At 37.6% G+C, this 18,709-nt stretch overlaps 1 protein-coding gene across 3 annotated transcripts; it reads right to left on the bottom strand.

Moving 5' to 3' along the window:
• Positions 1–1,051: 1,051 nt before the first annotated feature.
• Positions 1,052–17,276, bottom strand: LOC121407488 (alpha-ketoglutarate-dependent dioxygenase FTO-like). 3 transcript variants are annotated; one of them, XM_041598589.1, is made up of 10 exons: positions 17,142–17,276; positions 11,983–12,063; positions 10,624–11,482; positions 9,538–9,719; positions 8,606–8,770; positions 6,004–6,123; positions 5,499–5,620; positions 3,288–3,505; positions 1,991–2,103; positions 1,052–1,440 (listed from the first exon to the last, which is right to left on the bottom strand). In XM_041598589.1, the coding sequence occupies exons 1-8, from the start codon at positions 17,247–17,249 to the stop codon at positions 3,355–3,357; spliced, it is 1,788 nt and encodes a 595-aa protein (XP_041454523.1). In that variant the 5' UTR covers positions 17,250–17,276; the 3' UTR covers positions 1,052–1,440; positions 1,991–2,103; positions 3,288–3,354. The 3 variants fall into 3 exon arrangements, with proteins under 3 accessions (XP_041454523.1, XP_041454524.1, XP_041454525.1); XM_041598590.1 differs by lacking the exon at positions 17,142–17,276 and adding an exon at positions 13,634–13,839; XM_041598591.1 differs by lacking the exon at positions 8,606–8,770.
• Positions 17,277–18,709: the final 1,433 nt, after the last annotated feature.

Raw genomic sequence — 18,709 nt, forward strand, 5'->3', positions numbered from 1 at the left:
GTATTTGTAAAGAGATATTGCCATTAAATTCAATATGTACAAATTGAAAATAAGATGCTTTGTCTTTATTTATTAGTAGACTCACGGGTCATGTTAATCTCACACCATAGACAAAATCATGGAGCTGCAGGAAAAGACAAGGCAGTCATTTCAGGGCGATTCCATACGTGTCGTGTCGTACGGGACATTTTGACAATTTCTCGTACCTAGCTGAATGCTTGAGCAATGAAATGTTATTTTTTGTAAATGATAAAGCTATTGTGAGTAGTCATGAGAGAAACTAATAACCAACACAAACAAAATTGATTATGGGTTAATTAAAGGCAAAAATTTTGTGTCGTACGGGGCGCAGAAATGTACGAAACGCAACATTTTAAGCTCTAATTCATCTATGGTCAACATATTTTTGTTGGTTGTCAGTTTTTTGCATGTCCACCCAGTAGTACTTTTATATTACCATGAAGAAAATTGAAGTTCTTTGTTCATTTGGACAGCAGGTTGAAAAATGATGTGAAAATTGCTGACGTTTTCTAGCATGGAATCGCATTTTGTGGAAATCGAGTCATCCATGCATTATGTAGCCTTCCAGCAGCCCCAATGACTTGTCTGATGATTGTGGGTCTTAAGCAAGCAGTAATAGTGGTGGAATGATTGGCTCATAGGTTCAAATCTCAACAAGATCAAATTTTCTTCCTTTCATGGTATTTAGGAAGAATATCATGAATAGATATAATTATCCCCTGGAAAGGATTACTCTCCTTAAATACAACAAAAAAAATGGTAGAAATTGTAGGACCGACAGTTAGGGCACATCCCAAGGTCCTGTGGAGAGCACATTGTCTTTAGGAGAATTGAGTTAATTTCTTATCATTTTGGTGATTCCATTGCTTTATAGCAAACACTAGTTCTTAGATGCATCATGAACAGCCTTTCGCAATCAATTCAAGACGGTTAATTACTACCTTGGTCACATTTGCTCTACGGCTGCCGTACGCAAGTCGAAAACAGCCATTTCATTCATTTTTATTCAAACCACCTATATTTAGCTGGTACAAAAAAATGTAAAAATGGCTGTTTTCGACTAGTCGTACAGCCGCCGTAGAACAAATGTGACCGAGGTATAAGTATCCAGCTATGTATATATAGATTGCCTAGATAAAGACTGGTATCAAGAGCAAATGCCTGGCAACCATATCTATCATGAATACAAGCCAAATGAAGGGTGTTTATGAAGAGTTTGGTATCAAATCCATCATTATTGGATCATACCCAAGAGTAAATCCCAATAACTATTCACACACCAGTCACTCTGTGTAGATGAAGCTTTCTAGTTGTGCATCCTGTCCTTGTCTCTGGTAGACTCTATCTCTCTCATTTATGCTTGGAAGAAGGTTAACACAAGATAGGGGGTGTATCCATGTTGTACACAGAGTGACATGACTGCAAGTGAAAAGTGAAAGAACGAAATATTTTTCTGATAACATTTCCTTTTAAAAAATATTCATTGTACTACACGACACATATACATAGGAAATGAATTAAATTGTGCATTGGGACAAATGCAAACTGGGACAAACCAATGTCTCGATGTACTTTACAAATGAAATCTAATTCATCTGAAATCACATCATCTAGTCAGATTCGGTAGGACATATGTGCCAGTCATTAATGCTACCGGTGTATCAGATTGCATCATTACTAACATGGCTTATTAAAAATGATAGCATGACAATTTCAATTTTATCCTGAATGAAGCTGGAGAGACATAATTTATATCTGAGCTTTTTTTGATGGTTGACAAATCTTCCTTCTGCTCAAGACATAAATAGAAATATGTCATTCATTTATCATGCACCCAGCTCAGACCATCCATCAACAAAATATGTATATTGTAAGAGTTTGGCAATATGAATTATTAAGCATCTACATGTATTGAAGAATAATCAGTAATCTAGTTACTTTTTATTTTATAGTGTAAATAATAACTTACCATTCTAGCATCAGTAGTGGAGTTACATTATTGACTGCTTTGAATTGGACAAGACAGTAGACTTGTCTCTGGAGACAGAAAGTGATAGGCCGAGTGTCATCATCTCCGTCAAACTGGAATGCATTTATTTAAAAAATAATAATTTACAAAAGATTGAATTAATGTTCAATGTACCCTTCTATGTGACAAGCGCATAGAAAATGAGGCTTGAAAAATGAATAAATAAAATAATAATGGCCCATATTTAGTGAGAACAGTTAAGACACGAGGAAATATACTATCCTGATTTCAATGCCATATATGTGGAATGGTTAACATACAATGTTCAAATTAAATTTAGATCCAGATCAAAAAAAAAATCATGGCAGTACAATAACCCTGCCAAGGTCAATCTCCTTGGACCACACATATCTGTTCCACTTAAAGGGGAACCCAGCCTTAGTCATAAATGTTGTGTTGGAAAGAAAAAATTAAAGAAAACAAAATGGTGAAAATTTGAATGAAATCAGACAAGCGATAAAAAAGTTATGGCTGCTTTAAAATTAAGATCCCTAAGACTGTAGATTTCAAAGTGCCAACTGGGTAAGTAAATTATGACAAAGGGCAAGGACAACTTTCCAATAGGCCATGTACTTGATTATCAGGGATTTGCGGTTTTCTCCTATTACGTACCCTTTCCCCTGGGGCAGTAATCTGAATACAACCAAGGTAGTACATTGTTTTATGTCCTCATGAAAGAAAAATATAATGTGAAGTATAACTTTAAAAAAAAGACATGTTGGCTATTTTATGTACTGTAGTACATGGAAGAGTAGCCCTTGCCTTACATCACTATGACATCATATATGCGGCCAATTTGAAGTCTCCATGGGTATAGTAATTATCAATTTTTACACCTTTTAAAAATTCATAACTTTCTTATTGTTTGTCCGATATTGTTCAAACTTTCAACTTGATTTTTCTTTTTCCTCAAAAACTTTAAGAGGAAAAAGTTTCTATTTGGGTTGGATTCCCCTTTAAATTCGACTTACAGAATGTAAATAACATGTCCCGCATAATCTGGTCTAAAAAAAAGTTGCTTCGACTTTTGAAGGCCAACTTATGAAAAGTTGACTGTATCTCCTTGAAGTGATGCCTGATGAACCTGCCTTAGGCACCACTTCTGAGAGAGGAGGGAAGAGGGGGCAAGAGATGTTTACTTTTCATTTCTGGTTGGTCTTAATGATTAAAGCATCTCATGTACCACTTCAAATTGTTTCTTGGAAATAGTGAGAATTGAAATGAAAAAATAACTTACAACTGTCAATGATTGACATAGGATGGACGGCAGTCTGGTTTAAGATTGTTCAGGTACACAAAGATTCCTACTGCAACTCATTAAGCCTCACTTTCAACCTCTTGATGACCTTTGTTAGGGTAAAGGGCAAAGGTCGTGAAAGGTCACTGTCATCCCAGGTCGGTCTATAGAGTGGAAGGCGGTCTGGTTTGATACTGAGGAGAGCATCTCCACTATACCTGGAAATGATGAAAATAAGGGAGCTGATGTCAATTCAATACAGTCCTTGTATAACCTTCCCTCTCATTCATAGAATACACTGATGTTGGGCAAATTTGCAAGGGGGAAAAAATTTATTGATGGGTAAAAGTTATGGGTATGAGTTCTCCAGGTCCCAGGTTTTGTTTAACTAGTACTGTATTATGTTGACACCTATTAACAAACTCTGCTTCCTCCATGGATGCCAAACTATCATTGCATTCTTTTCAATTCTTTAGTCAGTCATTTTGATTGTATTCTTTGTTAAGTCATTTTGATTGTATATCATAACATATGTTTAAACTTTCATGGTGAACAAAATTTGACATTTCTAAAATAAGTACTATAACTAGTCAGATTACAATTTAAAGGTGCAGAGGTTTTTTATTCTTACATCATCATGACTGTGCCATGAGCCAGTCAAGGGCATACAAATGGGGGGGGGGTCATGACCAAAAAAAGAGAAAAGGAAAGGAACGGGATAAGGGTGAAATATGATATTTTCCGAATATTATGTTATCACAAACTTGGATTTTCGTAATAAGAATGTCAAAACTTTTGCTAGCTCGCTCAATAATTTATATAACTTCTTATTAATTTTGCGTGATACGCCATATCGAGCCCCCTCAAAAAATGTTGTCTCATAACGCCACTGGGACCAGTGATGGCCTGGTGGTAGATTTGCTCACCGGCATTCTGCTGGTTCCAAGATCTTTCAGATCGAGTATACAATCTTTTATTTACTGGATGCAAGCCAGAAATTGAATTTGCAATTTCTTAAAATTTATTATGAATAACATATACACAAATTATAAAGAAAAGTCTGTCAATCCAAAGGAAAAATTTCACTAATAATGTAATCAATAAAATTTTGTTATTGTAAAAAGTTCAACAACCTTGCTTGTATATATTAGTGCTGTTGTCGATAGGCCTCATATCGACATTGATGTCGACATACGAAGGATTTTCAATGTTTCCGACATGTCGACATGCACGCACCCACATCGACATGCAAACATAAAATAAAAAGGGGTCTAGCCTAAAGTCACGAGTATAAAGCTTAGCTGAAAAGTTGGAAGCTTTTATCCACAGTAAGTGGCGCGATTAAAAGGTTTATTCAGCTATAAAGCGGCACATTAAATGAAAAAAGAATACCTGCGAGCTGCACGGCAGCAGAAATACGTCAGTGCCTGAGTGTGGGCCGGCCTGCCCGATCGAGCTGCCCCTCGACGATCGCTCTAGATCTAGCTAGCGTATAGCGAGGGTAGCGTAGTAGCATTCACCGTACCCATCCATATGTACCCATCGCTATTCACCGTGCTTGATAATACGTTGCTCCTCAATGCATTACTTTTCACATAAACGTTTTTGTCAAAGTTGTGACCGCCGCAATTGAGCGCTTATTTCAAATCACGAAGTCACAGAAAACTTCCCTTCCTTCGTTTGGAGATCGTTGCACGGATCGCCGCGGAAGTGATACTGAAATTATCGGTCGATTTTCATTATTTTTTACTGTCAATTTGAGGAGCTTGCGTTTGCAGCACATGTGTACCAGCGTATAATACGCAATGATGTAATTGGTGATTCTCAAATTGGCTCCGAGTGTTATTGCGCAATGCTTTCGGGACCGGATCGTGGTACAAAACTTGATTCTCCAGAAAAAGATGTGGATTAAATCAGTGATTTTGAAAGTGAATTCACTCTAGCTTAGTGAAAATATGTTTTCCCGAACTGAGCCTGTATTATATAGATCTAGTGTGGGGATATCACTCGTGTCAAGGTGAATACGTTTGATTGAGAGTGTTATGTTCCACGATCGAATGATTTTTTTTGTTAGGGAGCCTAGGCTAAATTACGGTCCCTTTTTCATGTCGACATTGTCGATGTCGGGATTAATTTTTAAGCGACATGTCGACATGGATTTTTGTTCCCGACAACAGCACTAGTATACATATTGTGAGCGTTGACAATTACCTATTAAGACAAATACACCTTTGTCTCTCTCTGTTCTCGATGAAAGGCAAGATGTCTCTGATGATACGTGCTGCTTCTTGACATGATTCTATATTCAGAGATGCTTCAATAGCAAGCTTGGTCTATAAAAAAAAATCATTTAAAACTTCACAAGAAAAAGTTGCAACTTGACTATTTTGTTAAATTAAAACTGGAATTAATTGATCTAATTAATAAATTACTAAATCAAATGCAAGTTTGCATCCTGCAGGAAGGCATCACTTTGCCGCTTTTGCTCCCAAAGGAATGGAAAAATAGTAAAATTTGTGTATGGGCAAGTCAGAATGCAATGACCGGGGTAATAAATTCAAATGCAAAAAAAAAGACATGAAGCATCAATCTGACTTATCAAATGCTACATAAAATAGAATATTTAATATTACTAATATATATATATATTTTTTTTGGGGGGGGTGGTGGGAATTGATTAATTTCTTGCAATAATTTATTAAACATGTAGACTTACCATATGCTCCATACATTCCCAAGAGTGTTCTAAATCCTCCATAGGTTTAATCCAGAATGAACGCTCCGTAGCATGACGAGAACCTTGCATCCAAAACTGTCTCAGCCATTCAAATTCAACCTAATGATGATAACATGTTAAGGACAATCACAAGAATGATGAGGTAGTATCATTCTATGTAATCTATTTGAATGAACTATATAAGCATTTCAGTCAAAATACAATGATTTGGATAGGGAAAACTTTTAAATTTAAAATTGAAATCATAAAAAAATGCATTACTGTGAATGAGAGACCAGATTTTTCTTCAAAACATGACAATTTTCTTTTAGCACAAAACATACGTAAAACGGGGGGGGGGGGGGGGGGGGGGATCTTGTCTAAATCAATCAATTTTCAAAGAACAATGGATAATTTCTTGAGCTCTCCATGACAAAAAGTATTGTTAAGCGATTTTGCAACAATAGCAGAACAAAGCTCAGTGAAATTTATTGATGAAATTAAATTGGTTATGAGGTTTTAATAAAGGTTACTGGATCCAACATTTTGAGGGTATCCTTGCTACAAATACATGTAGACACATCACTAAGTTCAATGCAAAAATTATTTTTGAAGGGGAGATCCAAATATGAGTATACAAACTTTTGACATCATTATTTATGACTTGGCTTTGCCAAAATCATACTAATCTGACATTGTATCAATTTTATTTTAGAACTAGAGATTTGATGTAAATTATAAGACATAAATGATGCATTTCTCTCGTGATAATAGTGATGATCTACAGCATAAATATTGTGCCATAATTCTGTTAACAAGTGGAATGCCTCTGGCCGTCTCACCTGCATCACGCGGTTCAATATAGCAGCAGTGCTGACTTTGAATACTACTCGAACTCGCACAAGATGTTCAGTGATACATGGTTACTCTTATGTCCACTTTTTATGAACTAGACCAATAAACTTACAGAGATATGATGGTTATTCAACAAAAAACCCCAACATGGCCAAAGTTCATTGACCTTACATGACCTTTGACCTTGATCATGTGACCTGAAACTCGCACAGAATGTTCAGTGATACTTGATTACTCTTATGTACAAGTTTCATGAATCAGATCCATAAACTTTCAAAGTTTTGATGGTAATTCAACTGATACACCAAATTCGGCCAAAGTTCATTGACCCTAAATGACCTTTGACCTTAATCATGAGACCTGAAACTTGCACAAAATATTCAGTGATGCTTGATTACTATTATGTCCAAGTTTCATGAATCAGATCCATAAACTTTCAAAGTTATGATGGGAATTCAACAGATATCCCCAATTTGGCCAAAGTTCATTGACCCTAAATGACCTTTGACCTTGGTCATGTGACCTGAAACTCGCACAGAATGTTCAGTGATACTTGATTACTCTTATGTACAAGTTTCATGAATCAGATCCATAAACTTTCAAAGTTTTGATGGTAATTCAACTGATAAACCCAATTCGGCCAAAGTTCATTGACCCTAAATGACCTTTGACCTTAATCATGAGACCTGAAACTTGCACAAAATATTCAGTGATGCTTGATTACTATTATGTCCAAGTTTCATGAATCAGATCCATAAACTTTCAAAGTTATGATGGGAATTCAACAGATATCCCCAATTCGGCCAAAGTTCATTGACCCTAAATGACCTTTGACCTTGGTCATGTGACGTGAAACTCATGCAGGATGTTCAGTGATACTTGATTAACCTTATGTCCAAGTTTCATGAACTAGGTCCATATATTTTCTAAGTTATGATGACATTTCAAAAACTTAACCTCAGGTTAAGATTTCGATGTTGATTCCTCCAACATGGTCTAAGTTCATTGACCCTAAATGACCTTTGACCTTGGTCATGTGGCATGAAACTTTAATAGGATGTTCAGTAATACTTGATTAACCTTATGGCCAAGTTTCATGAACTAGGTCCATATACTTTCTAAGTTATGATGTCATTTCAAAAACTTAACCTCAGGTTAAGATTTGATGTTGACGCCGCCGCCGCCGCCGCCGCCGCCGCCGCCACCGCCGCCGTCGGAAAAGCGGCGCCTATAGTCTCACTTTGCTTCGCAGGTGAGACAAAAACTTTCATGGAGGCACAGGCTCAATCAATGATGCTAATTACTACACATCTGCTAAAATGAGCGAGTTATGATGGACAATAACACATAATCACTCTGGATTAAGCCTATAGATGATTTAGAAGTCTCTTGGAAGTGTATGGGGCTCATAGTCTTATCACGTATAGACAGTACGTGAGATTTTGCAAATTTTGTTGAGCCTATTTTTGATAAAGTGCAGTTTATTAATATGGGGTATGTAATAAAAAGAACTGAAATCAATATGAATATTCAAAAGCACCTTGATTGTCACCAATCAGAACTCATCTGGGACTTGCATCTGATTTTCAGAGTTAGAAATAAATACAACTCTTTCTGTAGCAGACCCTTATCTCATTGAATGGGTAAGCCATGTGAAGGATTGTTCGTGGGAGCAGACAATTTTAACATCGATTGCATACTACAAAAATTAATTTTATAATTAACTAGGCGCAATATGACCAAGTACCTCATTGTGTACTTCCTCGACAAGTTGGAGAGCCGCAGAATCTAGGCTTCTCAGTGCTGGCTTCCCATCAGACCCCTCTTCTCCTCCTTCAACCGATTCATAGATGAGGTTCTCCAGTGCCGACCGACATCGTGCTTGGATGTAAGCTAGGGTCCCATGGCTACTCTGTTCAGAAGATCAAGTCCCAACAGATTAAGGAGAGGTGGTTCAAACATACATGCGATAGAGCAGTTCTTTGGAAAGGAATGATTTAGTGTTTGGGGGCCAGGGAACTCCCCACAAAAGTCTGCAATGGTCACATGAACTTGATGTTTCCATACCCAAAGAAAAAAAAAACTCACTGGACACAAGACTAAAATGCAATTTATTAAAATAGTTAGCTTGTATTAAAAATCCACTTGTATTAAACAGTGCCTCCCAGAAAAAAGGAAACTGGATTCCCACATCTTTGTTCTTTAACGGCAAATTAATCATATTTCATTCACATCATCATACATACAATTGAATTATTCCTCTACATTTTCATACCTAATACATGACAAACACTTCACGCATTAACAAGCAAGACGAATTTGAAATTTTAATGTCGTATCGGGTTGCGCAAAAAATTGGGCAAGATTGGTCCATGATACGACTGTGCTTATTCGACGAATGGCTCGTTAGCATTTCTTAAATTAAAGATGAGATTCCACTCTTACCATAAGTATCAAATTCATATTAAAACCTTGTTTAATAATTCTGAAATCTGTCTTTGAAAACGGGTTTCCTTTTTTGTGAGATGCACTTTATTGGCTTACATACATGTAACAATTACGAGCTTAAGAATATACTCAACTTATGTCTCATGAAATATATTCTTGCATGCAATACGAGGCCATTGAATCTTCAATATCAAACAATACTGCTATTTCACATAATTATTCCTTACTTACATCTACTACCCTATGGGTTGAGGCAAATCTTGGCTGATCCCCAGCTATGACACAATGCCTGTGGGTATCATTGAGATCTGCAAGCATAAAGTATGCATCACCAGAGGCTAGGGGAGCAGCTAAAGCTGGAGTGACATCATCCCATGGTTTGCTGATACCTATCATCCAATCTCTATTCTTCTCTGAAAATAAAAGAATAAAAACAAAGATACATTATGCTAGAAGTCATACAGAAAGTTAACCGAACATATAAGAATAAAAGGGCATATAATATTTTATTCAATGAAACAAAGTTTATTATGTGACATTAAAACCAAAGTTTTGTACATATTATTTTGTTTGTTTGAATTTCCTTTCTTGTCAATGAATTTTTCTAGTTATTGTTGAATACACATAAAAGAGAACAAGTGAAATGCCTCTGGCAGTCTCGCCTGCATTATGCAATTTGATGTAGCAGCAGAGCTGACTTAAAAAACAAAAACACTATTCATATGATAATAAAAAAAAAACAAATTTAATTGACACTATGACCTTTGATCTTGGTCATGTAACCTGAAACTCATGTAAGATTATCAGTGATACTTGACAACCTTATGTCAAAGTTTCAAAGGTTTCATGAAATAGTTCCATAAACTTTCAAAGTTATGACATTTCAAAAACTTTACTTTGGATATGATTTCAATGAAGCACCTAATATAAAAAGGTGGAAAGCCTCTGAAAGTCTCATCTGCATTACACAGTTCAAAATATCAGCGGTGCTCACTTTAAAAACAATTAAGATTAATTCACTTTTCAAAAAGAGGGGGAAAAATACTAAATGAACCTCGACCTTGATCATGTGACCGGCAACTCACGATGATTAGTCATACTTTCTGTCCAAGATTAATGAAATAGGTCCATATTTAAAAAACACTGCCTTGGTCAGGGGCGGATCAAGCCTCCGTCAATATGGGAATCTCAACATTCAATGCTCTTAATTTTCTCTTTATTTGTCCAATTTTACTCAAACTTTCATTGATATTATTCTTTCATGTTTCTCTTTTCATGCAATCTGAATTGTTCCATAGTGACTCTATCAACACCTACCTGCCCCATATGCAGCCTCACAGATATAGCTGTAGACTGCTACAGTAGACCCTCGGACAAGGTTGCCATCCATGTGCCAAGGAACAGCTAGTGGACCTAGGTCATAGTAGGGCTCTGGTTTTAGATTCAGCTCTGGATTCAGTGGGTCCATGTAATTGATCAGGGCCACGTTGAAATCTGTTCCTTCTTCAATTGTCTTGGCTCTTATTTCTTGCCTCTTTCGTTTGTTTCTGTAAAGATCCTCCTCGGGTGCATCACCAGAACCACTCCCACTGTTTGTCATTAAAGAATCTCCTGGAGCATTGATACTGTCTCCTGAGCCTTGTACTTCGCCTCTAGGACCGTTGCCTTGTTCAGAGTCTTCATCAGTTCTCACATGACTTTCAGAATGATCTCTTAATCTTTCAGTGGACCTTTCCACAATATCCTTTACATTTGTATCTTTGTTTTCCAAAGTACTTCCGGTTCCTTCATCCGTCCTCCTTGCCATTTTTGTATTTTGGATTGGAACATCTACCTGTCTTTTCTTCAATATAGCACAGGATGTTGCTTTCAAGTACTGATTCAATCTGCCAATGATACTACATGCCTTTTCTACCTCACTAAGCTCCTTTCCATCCTCGAAGGTCCAGGGAAGGGCAAATATTCTGAGTCCTAGATATCTGTAAGTCATGCCTGGGTTACCCACTAGGGTCCTGGAAACAGGAGTCAGTACATGCTTGCCCTGAACAACCACCCAATGGCGGTAGAAGAAGCCCTCTGACTCCAGCTTGTTGAAAGCCCATGCTACATCATGGGAAAGGTCTTCAGAAACCTCTGAGCTTGGTTGGTGAACAAAGTCAGGATATTTTTCTGCTCTCTGCATACAAAATATAATAAGTCCCATGTAAAAGAAAAAGTGCATTGTGAAAATTGATATGCAATCATCTGAATGTTCCAAAATTTAACAGGAAATCTTGAGTGAAATATCTAGCATGTATATTTTCAAGGAATTCACATAACATAAGAATATTTTCATTACTTTTATGCCAATTATCAAAAGGTATCACTACCCATCACAACCTTAAGCTAATCATTTCAAGATTTTAGTTGATTCCAGAGGAAATAATAATTGTCCTCATAGTGTCTGCAGTAAAAGCTGATGAAAATGAAAAAGATTGTCACAAATATTTTACTTACTGGAAGCTTACACATTCAGTGGCAATGGCTCCTTAAACTGTGCTCTCCAGTATGTAGAATTTCTCTTATAAACCTTTTGGCAATATTAGTTTTACAGAATATTTTGTCAGTGATATGACTGAAATATCATGTTAAAAGAAGTTCATAAAATGACCAATAAAACGGAAGCGTTTTACTTACTAAAGACTCGAAACTGGTATCAGGTGGCATTAGGTAGGGGAGAAACTTCTGCTTTCCTGATGACCAGTTATCCATTTTCCTCTGTAAAAAAAAAGAGTTCATAGTATTTGCCTTCCTTTCACCAAGCCACAAAAGCCAAATTCCATCATCCCAAAATAAAATTGGTGACATCTTTGAAAATTAAAATTCTTCATTCTACAAAGGAACCTATTCATCCAGCCTAATACTATAAACAAGCTGTATGCTGTGATTCTATGTTCGTTCCCATGAAAATCGAGAATGTCAAACCCTGTATTGTTAATTGAAAATGGCAAGAGAGTTGTTGAGATCACACACATGCGCATTACACAATGATTTGTAACACCTTGGGATACCTAGAAAAGATTTTGAATGCAAGCATATTATGTCTCTACATTCAGTTCCAGGTTTTCCTCTTCAAGATAACTGGCTCACTTCAAGGAACAGTATCTTAGTCTAGTCAAATCTTACCTAGCAACCAAATCATGTGAACATGCTGCAAAAATACTGCCAGCATGTCGCAGGGGAGTCTTGAAGTTTTGGTTGCTAACTTAAGTCCATATTGGGCACGGCGAATCCTACCTCGGGCGAAGTTCGTGCAGGCTCCACTCCACTTCACTACCGCTACACTACGCTCCACCTACCCGAACTTCGAGACGGTGAACCAATTCGGATATACCGAGTCACAAAGGTGGGATGGCAATCATGTTTACCGTAAAAATTAAAGAAAAAAAATATGGGAAAGATGAATGACTTAATATCTTACTCTACACCAGTATATCACTCCATGTCCATCCTCCGGTTATCCTCAAAATTGGTGATTTTGGGCCAGTATCTTTTCCTCACACGTATTATTCGCATGCGACAAACATTTTACGATAAACATGATTGCAATCCCACCTTTGTGACTCGGTATATCCGAATTGGTTCACCGTCCCGAAGTTCAGGTAGGTGCACTTGTTCACTGCAACCATCCTGCCTGTGGGGAATCTACAGGTAGAACTAGAGTCTATGGTATGCCAATGCTGTACATAACACACACTTTAAACAATCATTAAAATATCACTTTAATTTGTGACCAAAATTACTAATTTCTATACAGTTGCAATTTATTTTTCATTAGTAACTTGGGAATAATTTTTGTATTCATCAGAGCGCTCGAAACTTGAATTTTGGGAATATTTTTGTGTACGCCCTCTATTGGTGGAAAGTAATATGGCAAGAAATTTTCATTTTTCAATCTCTATTTTTAATTTTAAAAAAATTTCAAGAATTAAATTTACATAAGAGCCAAGTTATATGATGAATAGCTGTAATGAAACCTGATAGTGTAAGAAAATCAAGCATTTGTCCCATACAAAAAGAGAAAATAAGCCAAACATTGCCAACCTTATTTTGCCACACATGGAGATGTAACTGAGAACAAGGTTATCATGGTTATATCATATTCATAACCTTGTTCATTGAATGAGTGGGTAGGTGGAGCGGTAGTGAAGTGGAGTGGAGCCTGCACAAACTTCGCCCGAGGCAGGCGAATCCAAGTGAAGCGAGGCATGACTGAGCCCGAGGATTCGCATGATGATGTTGAAGCCGCGCAGGTACTAAGTTTAATGCAAATAAATAACAAACTCACCTGCAGCTTAGCTCTGCCGGCTTTGTTGTATAGAAAACACAGCTCTCTTGGTCAGTAGATGTGTCTCGCTCAAAGTCTCAAAATCATGTGCTCTGCTATGTCCATTCGACCCCCGACCCCAGGTCGGAGGTCGGGAAACCCCGCCGATTGTTCCCGCTGCCTCCCGGAAATGCCCGAACCCGGGCCCCGAAGGCAGTCGCTACTACCAGTAGAGGCGCTGGTCCAAAAATTGGGATTGTCCCAGAACACAAGGATATCCTCATAAACCAAGACAAATCATGTCTTGATAAATCGAGACTGTCCTTGTTTATGGGGACGTTTTTTTTTCACTTCCCCCTACGGGACAAAGACAGTAATTACAGATATTTAGAGTGCTAAAAATAGATTCAGTGACCTCAAATCCCCCCAGTTCACCGTCTATTTTTCATGATTTACCGTCTTCCAATAATCTTGTTATGAAACCTGATATGTTTACATTAACTAGCACACTTGATTGGTGTCGGCACTTGACAGGTGAATGAATTTTCTTAGATTTCTTGTGTGAAGAAATCCTTATAAACTGAGACAGTCCCTGTATACTGGGACGATCCCAATTTTCTGACAGCGCCTCTACTGACTACAATGTCAAGAGCGGAGCCAAAATCTAGCCGTTCCTGATCGCGTTATCTAAAAAAGCGGTGGGTATATACGTATATTGACCTCGAAATGTGACTGAGAGACTTGCTAGGACATTTGTGGGCACTAATGCAGTTTCGCACCGGCCGGTTACCAGCATACCTCAACACCAATATTTGTTCCCAAATGTCATGACAAGTCTCTCAGTCACATTTCGATGTCAATATATCCACCACTTTTCAAAATATCGTGATCGGGAATGGCTGTATTTCGGACCGTATTTCGGCTTCGATCTCAACGTCGTTGATCGACACGGCGTAGACATCGCTTCGCGGATCGCTTGGATTCACCGTGCACCGTAATGTTGATATGAACTGAAGTTAGCAACCAAATCATGCGAACATAGATTCGCATGCGGCATGCTGGCAGTTTGTTCGCCACATTTTCGCATGATTTGGTTGCTAACTTCAGTTCATATCAACATTACGGTACACGGTGAATCCAAGCGATCCGCGAAGCGATGTCTACGCCGTGTCGATCAACGACGTTGAGATTGAAGCCCAAATACAGCCATTCCGATCACAATATTTTGAAAAGTGGTGGATGTATGTTGACATCAAAATGTGACTGAGAGACTTGTCATGACATTTGGAACAAGTATTGGTGATTAGGTAGCTATATTACATGATTTTTTTTTTTTTTTAAATACAGACAAATTATACATCACTTGAAAGGTTTTTTCAAGACAAATTCAATGGTGAAGACCAAATTACAATTGGAGCACCATAACTGAAGATATGGCCTCTTAAAGGGACGCTATACGCAGAACTTTTCTGCCACCCAAGACAAGTACCCATTGGGTGGCAGATCTACAGGTACTTGTAGATCTAAGAAACTTCCATACTTTTTTTTCATGTAGGTTACTAAGTTAATTTGACTAAAATGCAACACAAGAGGTGATCTTGTAGAGCATGGCTGTGTTACCTTCATATTTTTCTTATTCAAACAGCTTCTATTTGTGAAAATATAGTATACAAGAAGAAAGATAACAAATTAGAATAAGACAAGAGAAATGCATGGAACGCTTTGCGTTGTTAAAAAAAAATTAATCAACTCTTGGGGGTCTCATTCCTCAACAGACTTTAATCAGAAAATAAAAATGAATGTCCCACTATACTTCCCGGTATCTGTAAGATTTATATCATTCAAAAGTAGAAAATTAAGTTTTGCAAGTAATTTTTTTTTCTTTCTGTTTGTCCATGTTCACTCTGTATTCTGTATAATTACCATGATGTCTCTTTTTGTTTGCAGATCTGAGAATGCGAGATCAGACAGCTGGAGCTGCAACAGTAGCTAGAAATGTACTCCACTGCTTAGAATTATAGAATATATTAACATTAAATATATTGGAATATATAAAGTTAAAAAGCAAGTCTCTGACATTATCTGAATTTCTACTACATTTAAAATCACATTTACAAAATAATCTCCCTCCTAGTAAACATAATAAAACAGGGACCCATTATTGTGTTCATCATGTGAATTGATGAGACAGCTTATTGATATGATGACACAAAACAACAGAATATAGATATAGTCATGTATCTATTCATTTTAATACCAGTACCAGGCAGCAGTCAATGCATGGTCTGCGCCTGTACACCATGAAAAAAAATGAGACTGGAATTAAACGTGCTTTAATTCCCGCCTGTTTTTTTTTTCTTGAAATATTAAGTTGAAATTATCATTAATTTATCATCAATACACATAATTCATGCAGAAATCAAATGCACAACTTATCACCTACAACTAATTTCAATGGGTTTAACAATAACATACATGCATCAAGTACCACACCCACGGCCACCACGCCCACTCACTCCTTTCGGTCAGCCATGGCACCAAAATCACACTCTAGGCGGCACAACATGGGCTTGCATTCGCCTCTTGCGCAGCTATGCGACACATTCTTATATATCAAAATTAGATTTTCTGATACAAATACACTTCAAAGAATTAATTTATATCTGATGTTTGACTGTTCCCTGGGAAATTTTCTGTTTATACGGCTTTGAAGTAAGAAAATAGAAACACGATTTACCGTAAGTGTCCAAAAAACTCCTTTTTGTAACGAAAAACATTGCCGATATTGAACTGAAATCGTCACTAACTTGTAGAAGAAAGTCTGCCGATTTTAATGATACATAACACATGGTTATTTGATGCCCCTAGAGGGTGTCAACAAGTAAAAGTAACTTGCAAGATTAACCCGGTTCTGGAGTCATATTTTCCAAAATGGCGACTTCCATCGTGTGACGACGGACAGGTGGTGCTCTCGAAAACGGCCTTAAAAACAACATTTTGGCGATGCAAATGTGAGTAAATTGACTAGAAATAAGAAGTTTAGATATAATAGAAAAAGATCGTAACATTTTATGAAAAAAGGATTTGAAATGTTGATACACTGGCTCAATGAATTTTGCCCATTTTGTGTGTTGGCAGAATAGGAAATGTGTTAAACGCGAACCCGTTGCGATCGCTAGATTAGGTGTGCTGCCTGGTAATCGGCCGGTGCGAAACTGCATTAGCACCCATTTGTGAAGAGTTACTGGTGGTGAGGTATGCTGGTAATCGACAGGTGCGAAACTGCATTAGCGCCGTCCTCAAGGACAAAGGCTCAAGACTAAGTTGAGCTCCGCCGCCTTTGGCGGGTACGGTAAGGCTATTAAAGGCACCGGTATATACCCCGGTCCGGCCGCGGTGCCATGCCGGAGCGTAAGTACGGTACCGTGCGTTATCTTCTGTCGGCTAAATTTGAAGTCTGACTCAATCGAAAAAGGAGTCAGTCATCATTAAATTTACGAACACTAATTACCATTTTACGTGTACTTACGATTTTCCTTTTATTGTGTTTGTTCCTTTGAAATCTTGCTATTTTTGAATAGCTCCTTTTCAAGAAAATCAGGAAATCTTGGCGCATAGTCAAGAAAGTTTTACACATGATTCAGGATCAGGTACGGTATATTTTATGAATGATATGGCAAATAAAAAAGGAAAAACTTATGCCTGCGCTGCAGAAACGCTCAAATCCCTGGGGCTCAAATTAACAAAATTGGATTTGCATAAATTAGAGAAAAGGGAAAGAGTTCCTTTTGAGACAGCCAACCCTAACCCTAACCTTATAATCATCCGGCCTAATCCAAACACAAACCCTAGCCCTAACCCTACTTTTTAGGTAAAGGAGTTTTTAATGTTCTAAGGATAAACAATACACAATTTCCAAGAATATTCAAGGATATATTTAGTGACTTTTAATATGAATGAAGTCTCAGCTGACCAAAAGTCACACAAAACTCTGACTATATTCTTCAGGAAGAATTATGAATTTTAAGTCTGCTCGCAAGTAAATTTCATTAGTTTTGATACCACAATATACATAGGCCTATTACTACATGAACATCCATCACGATTCATGATAGTAAAAATCCTGGATAATCACTAGCAGTCTGCCCCCCTGACGAGTCACAACTCACAACCCATGCAAAGGACGTATCCCTGCCCCCCCCTGATGAGCTTGAAACACCTATTATGCCCCCTTGACGAGCTTGAATACCTTTATTGCCCCCCCCCCCCTGACGAACTTGAAGACCTTTTTTTTTTTTTATTTGCTTGAAATGTGATTACCACCATATCGTACCAAGCGAGCGAGTATGGTAGGCCTAATAACTTAAAGTCAAAACCATTTGGTGCACTATCGCCCGCAGGCCGAGACGATATTAATTAAACTTAAAGAAAATAGCAATTTGGAATTAAAGTCAATTTAATTCTCAGTTTCAACCCCTGTGCTGCCCACTGATAGAGAGGGTGGAAGTACTTTTAAAAAAATGACGAGCAAGAAAAAAAAAGGGGGGGTCTTCAATATCATTATACACAGCATTACATTTTTCCCCTGAAAATATTTGTATGTTTCCTTAAAAGGGGGAGGGGTGGCATGAGCCGGATGTGCCCCTACCCCCTACCTGAATCTGCCACTGGCTGCCTTCGTCATCGGGGGGGGGGGGGTATGCACTGCAAAAACTCGGGTGTTGATTTAACACCAGCCCGGAATCTATATATGTCCACACCAGAGAAGTGTTAAACAACACCAGTTTCGTTTTGGTCTAACACCAGATTTATACAACACCAATTAGTATTAAAACAGCATCGGTTTGATTCCAAACTGGTGTTGTTTCAATACTTTTCTGGTGTGGACTTACATAAATTCCAGACTGTTGTTAAAGTATATATAGACAACCGAAGAATCAAAAGTATTTTATAATGACTTTTTTGGTCATCATTGTAAAGGGGAAGTATTACTAATCAGATATATAACTTCACCTTTTAAAATAGTGATTAGAGTTTGCAGAAATCAGCTCTCAAAAATGACTTATTTTCATGGCATATTTCTGCCTTCGTCCGTCC

This window comes from Lytechinus variegatus, chromosome 2 (genome assembly GCF_018143015.1).
Source record: "Lytechinus variegatus isolate NC3 chromosome 2, Lvar_3.0, whole genome shotgun sequence".
Taxonomy (NCBI): Eukaryota; Metazoa; Echinodermata; class Echinoidea; order Temnopleuroida; family Toxopneustidae; genus Lytechinus; species Lytechinus variegatus.

Bases quoted from the DNA above. Each gene is read 5' to 3' on its own strand.
- LOC121407488 (XM_041598589.1), bottom strand. From the start codon at position 17,249: ATGTGTAAAACTTTCTTGACTATGCGCCAAGATTTCCTGATTTTCTTG. The intron at 11,483-11,982 runs GTAAGTAAAACG...TTTTGTATGCAG, and splicing joins ATACCAGTTTCGAGTCTTTA to AGAGCAGAAAAATATCCTGA. The intron at 3,506-5,498 runs GTAATTGTCAAC...CATCATTTCCAG, and splicing joins AGGTGTATTTGTCTTAATAG to GTATAGTGGAGATGCTCTCC.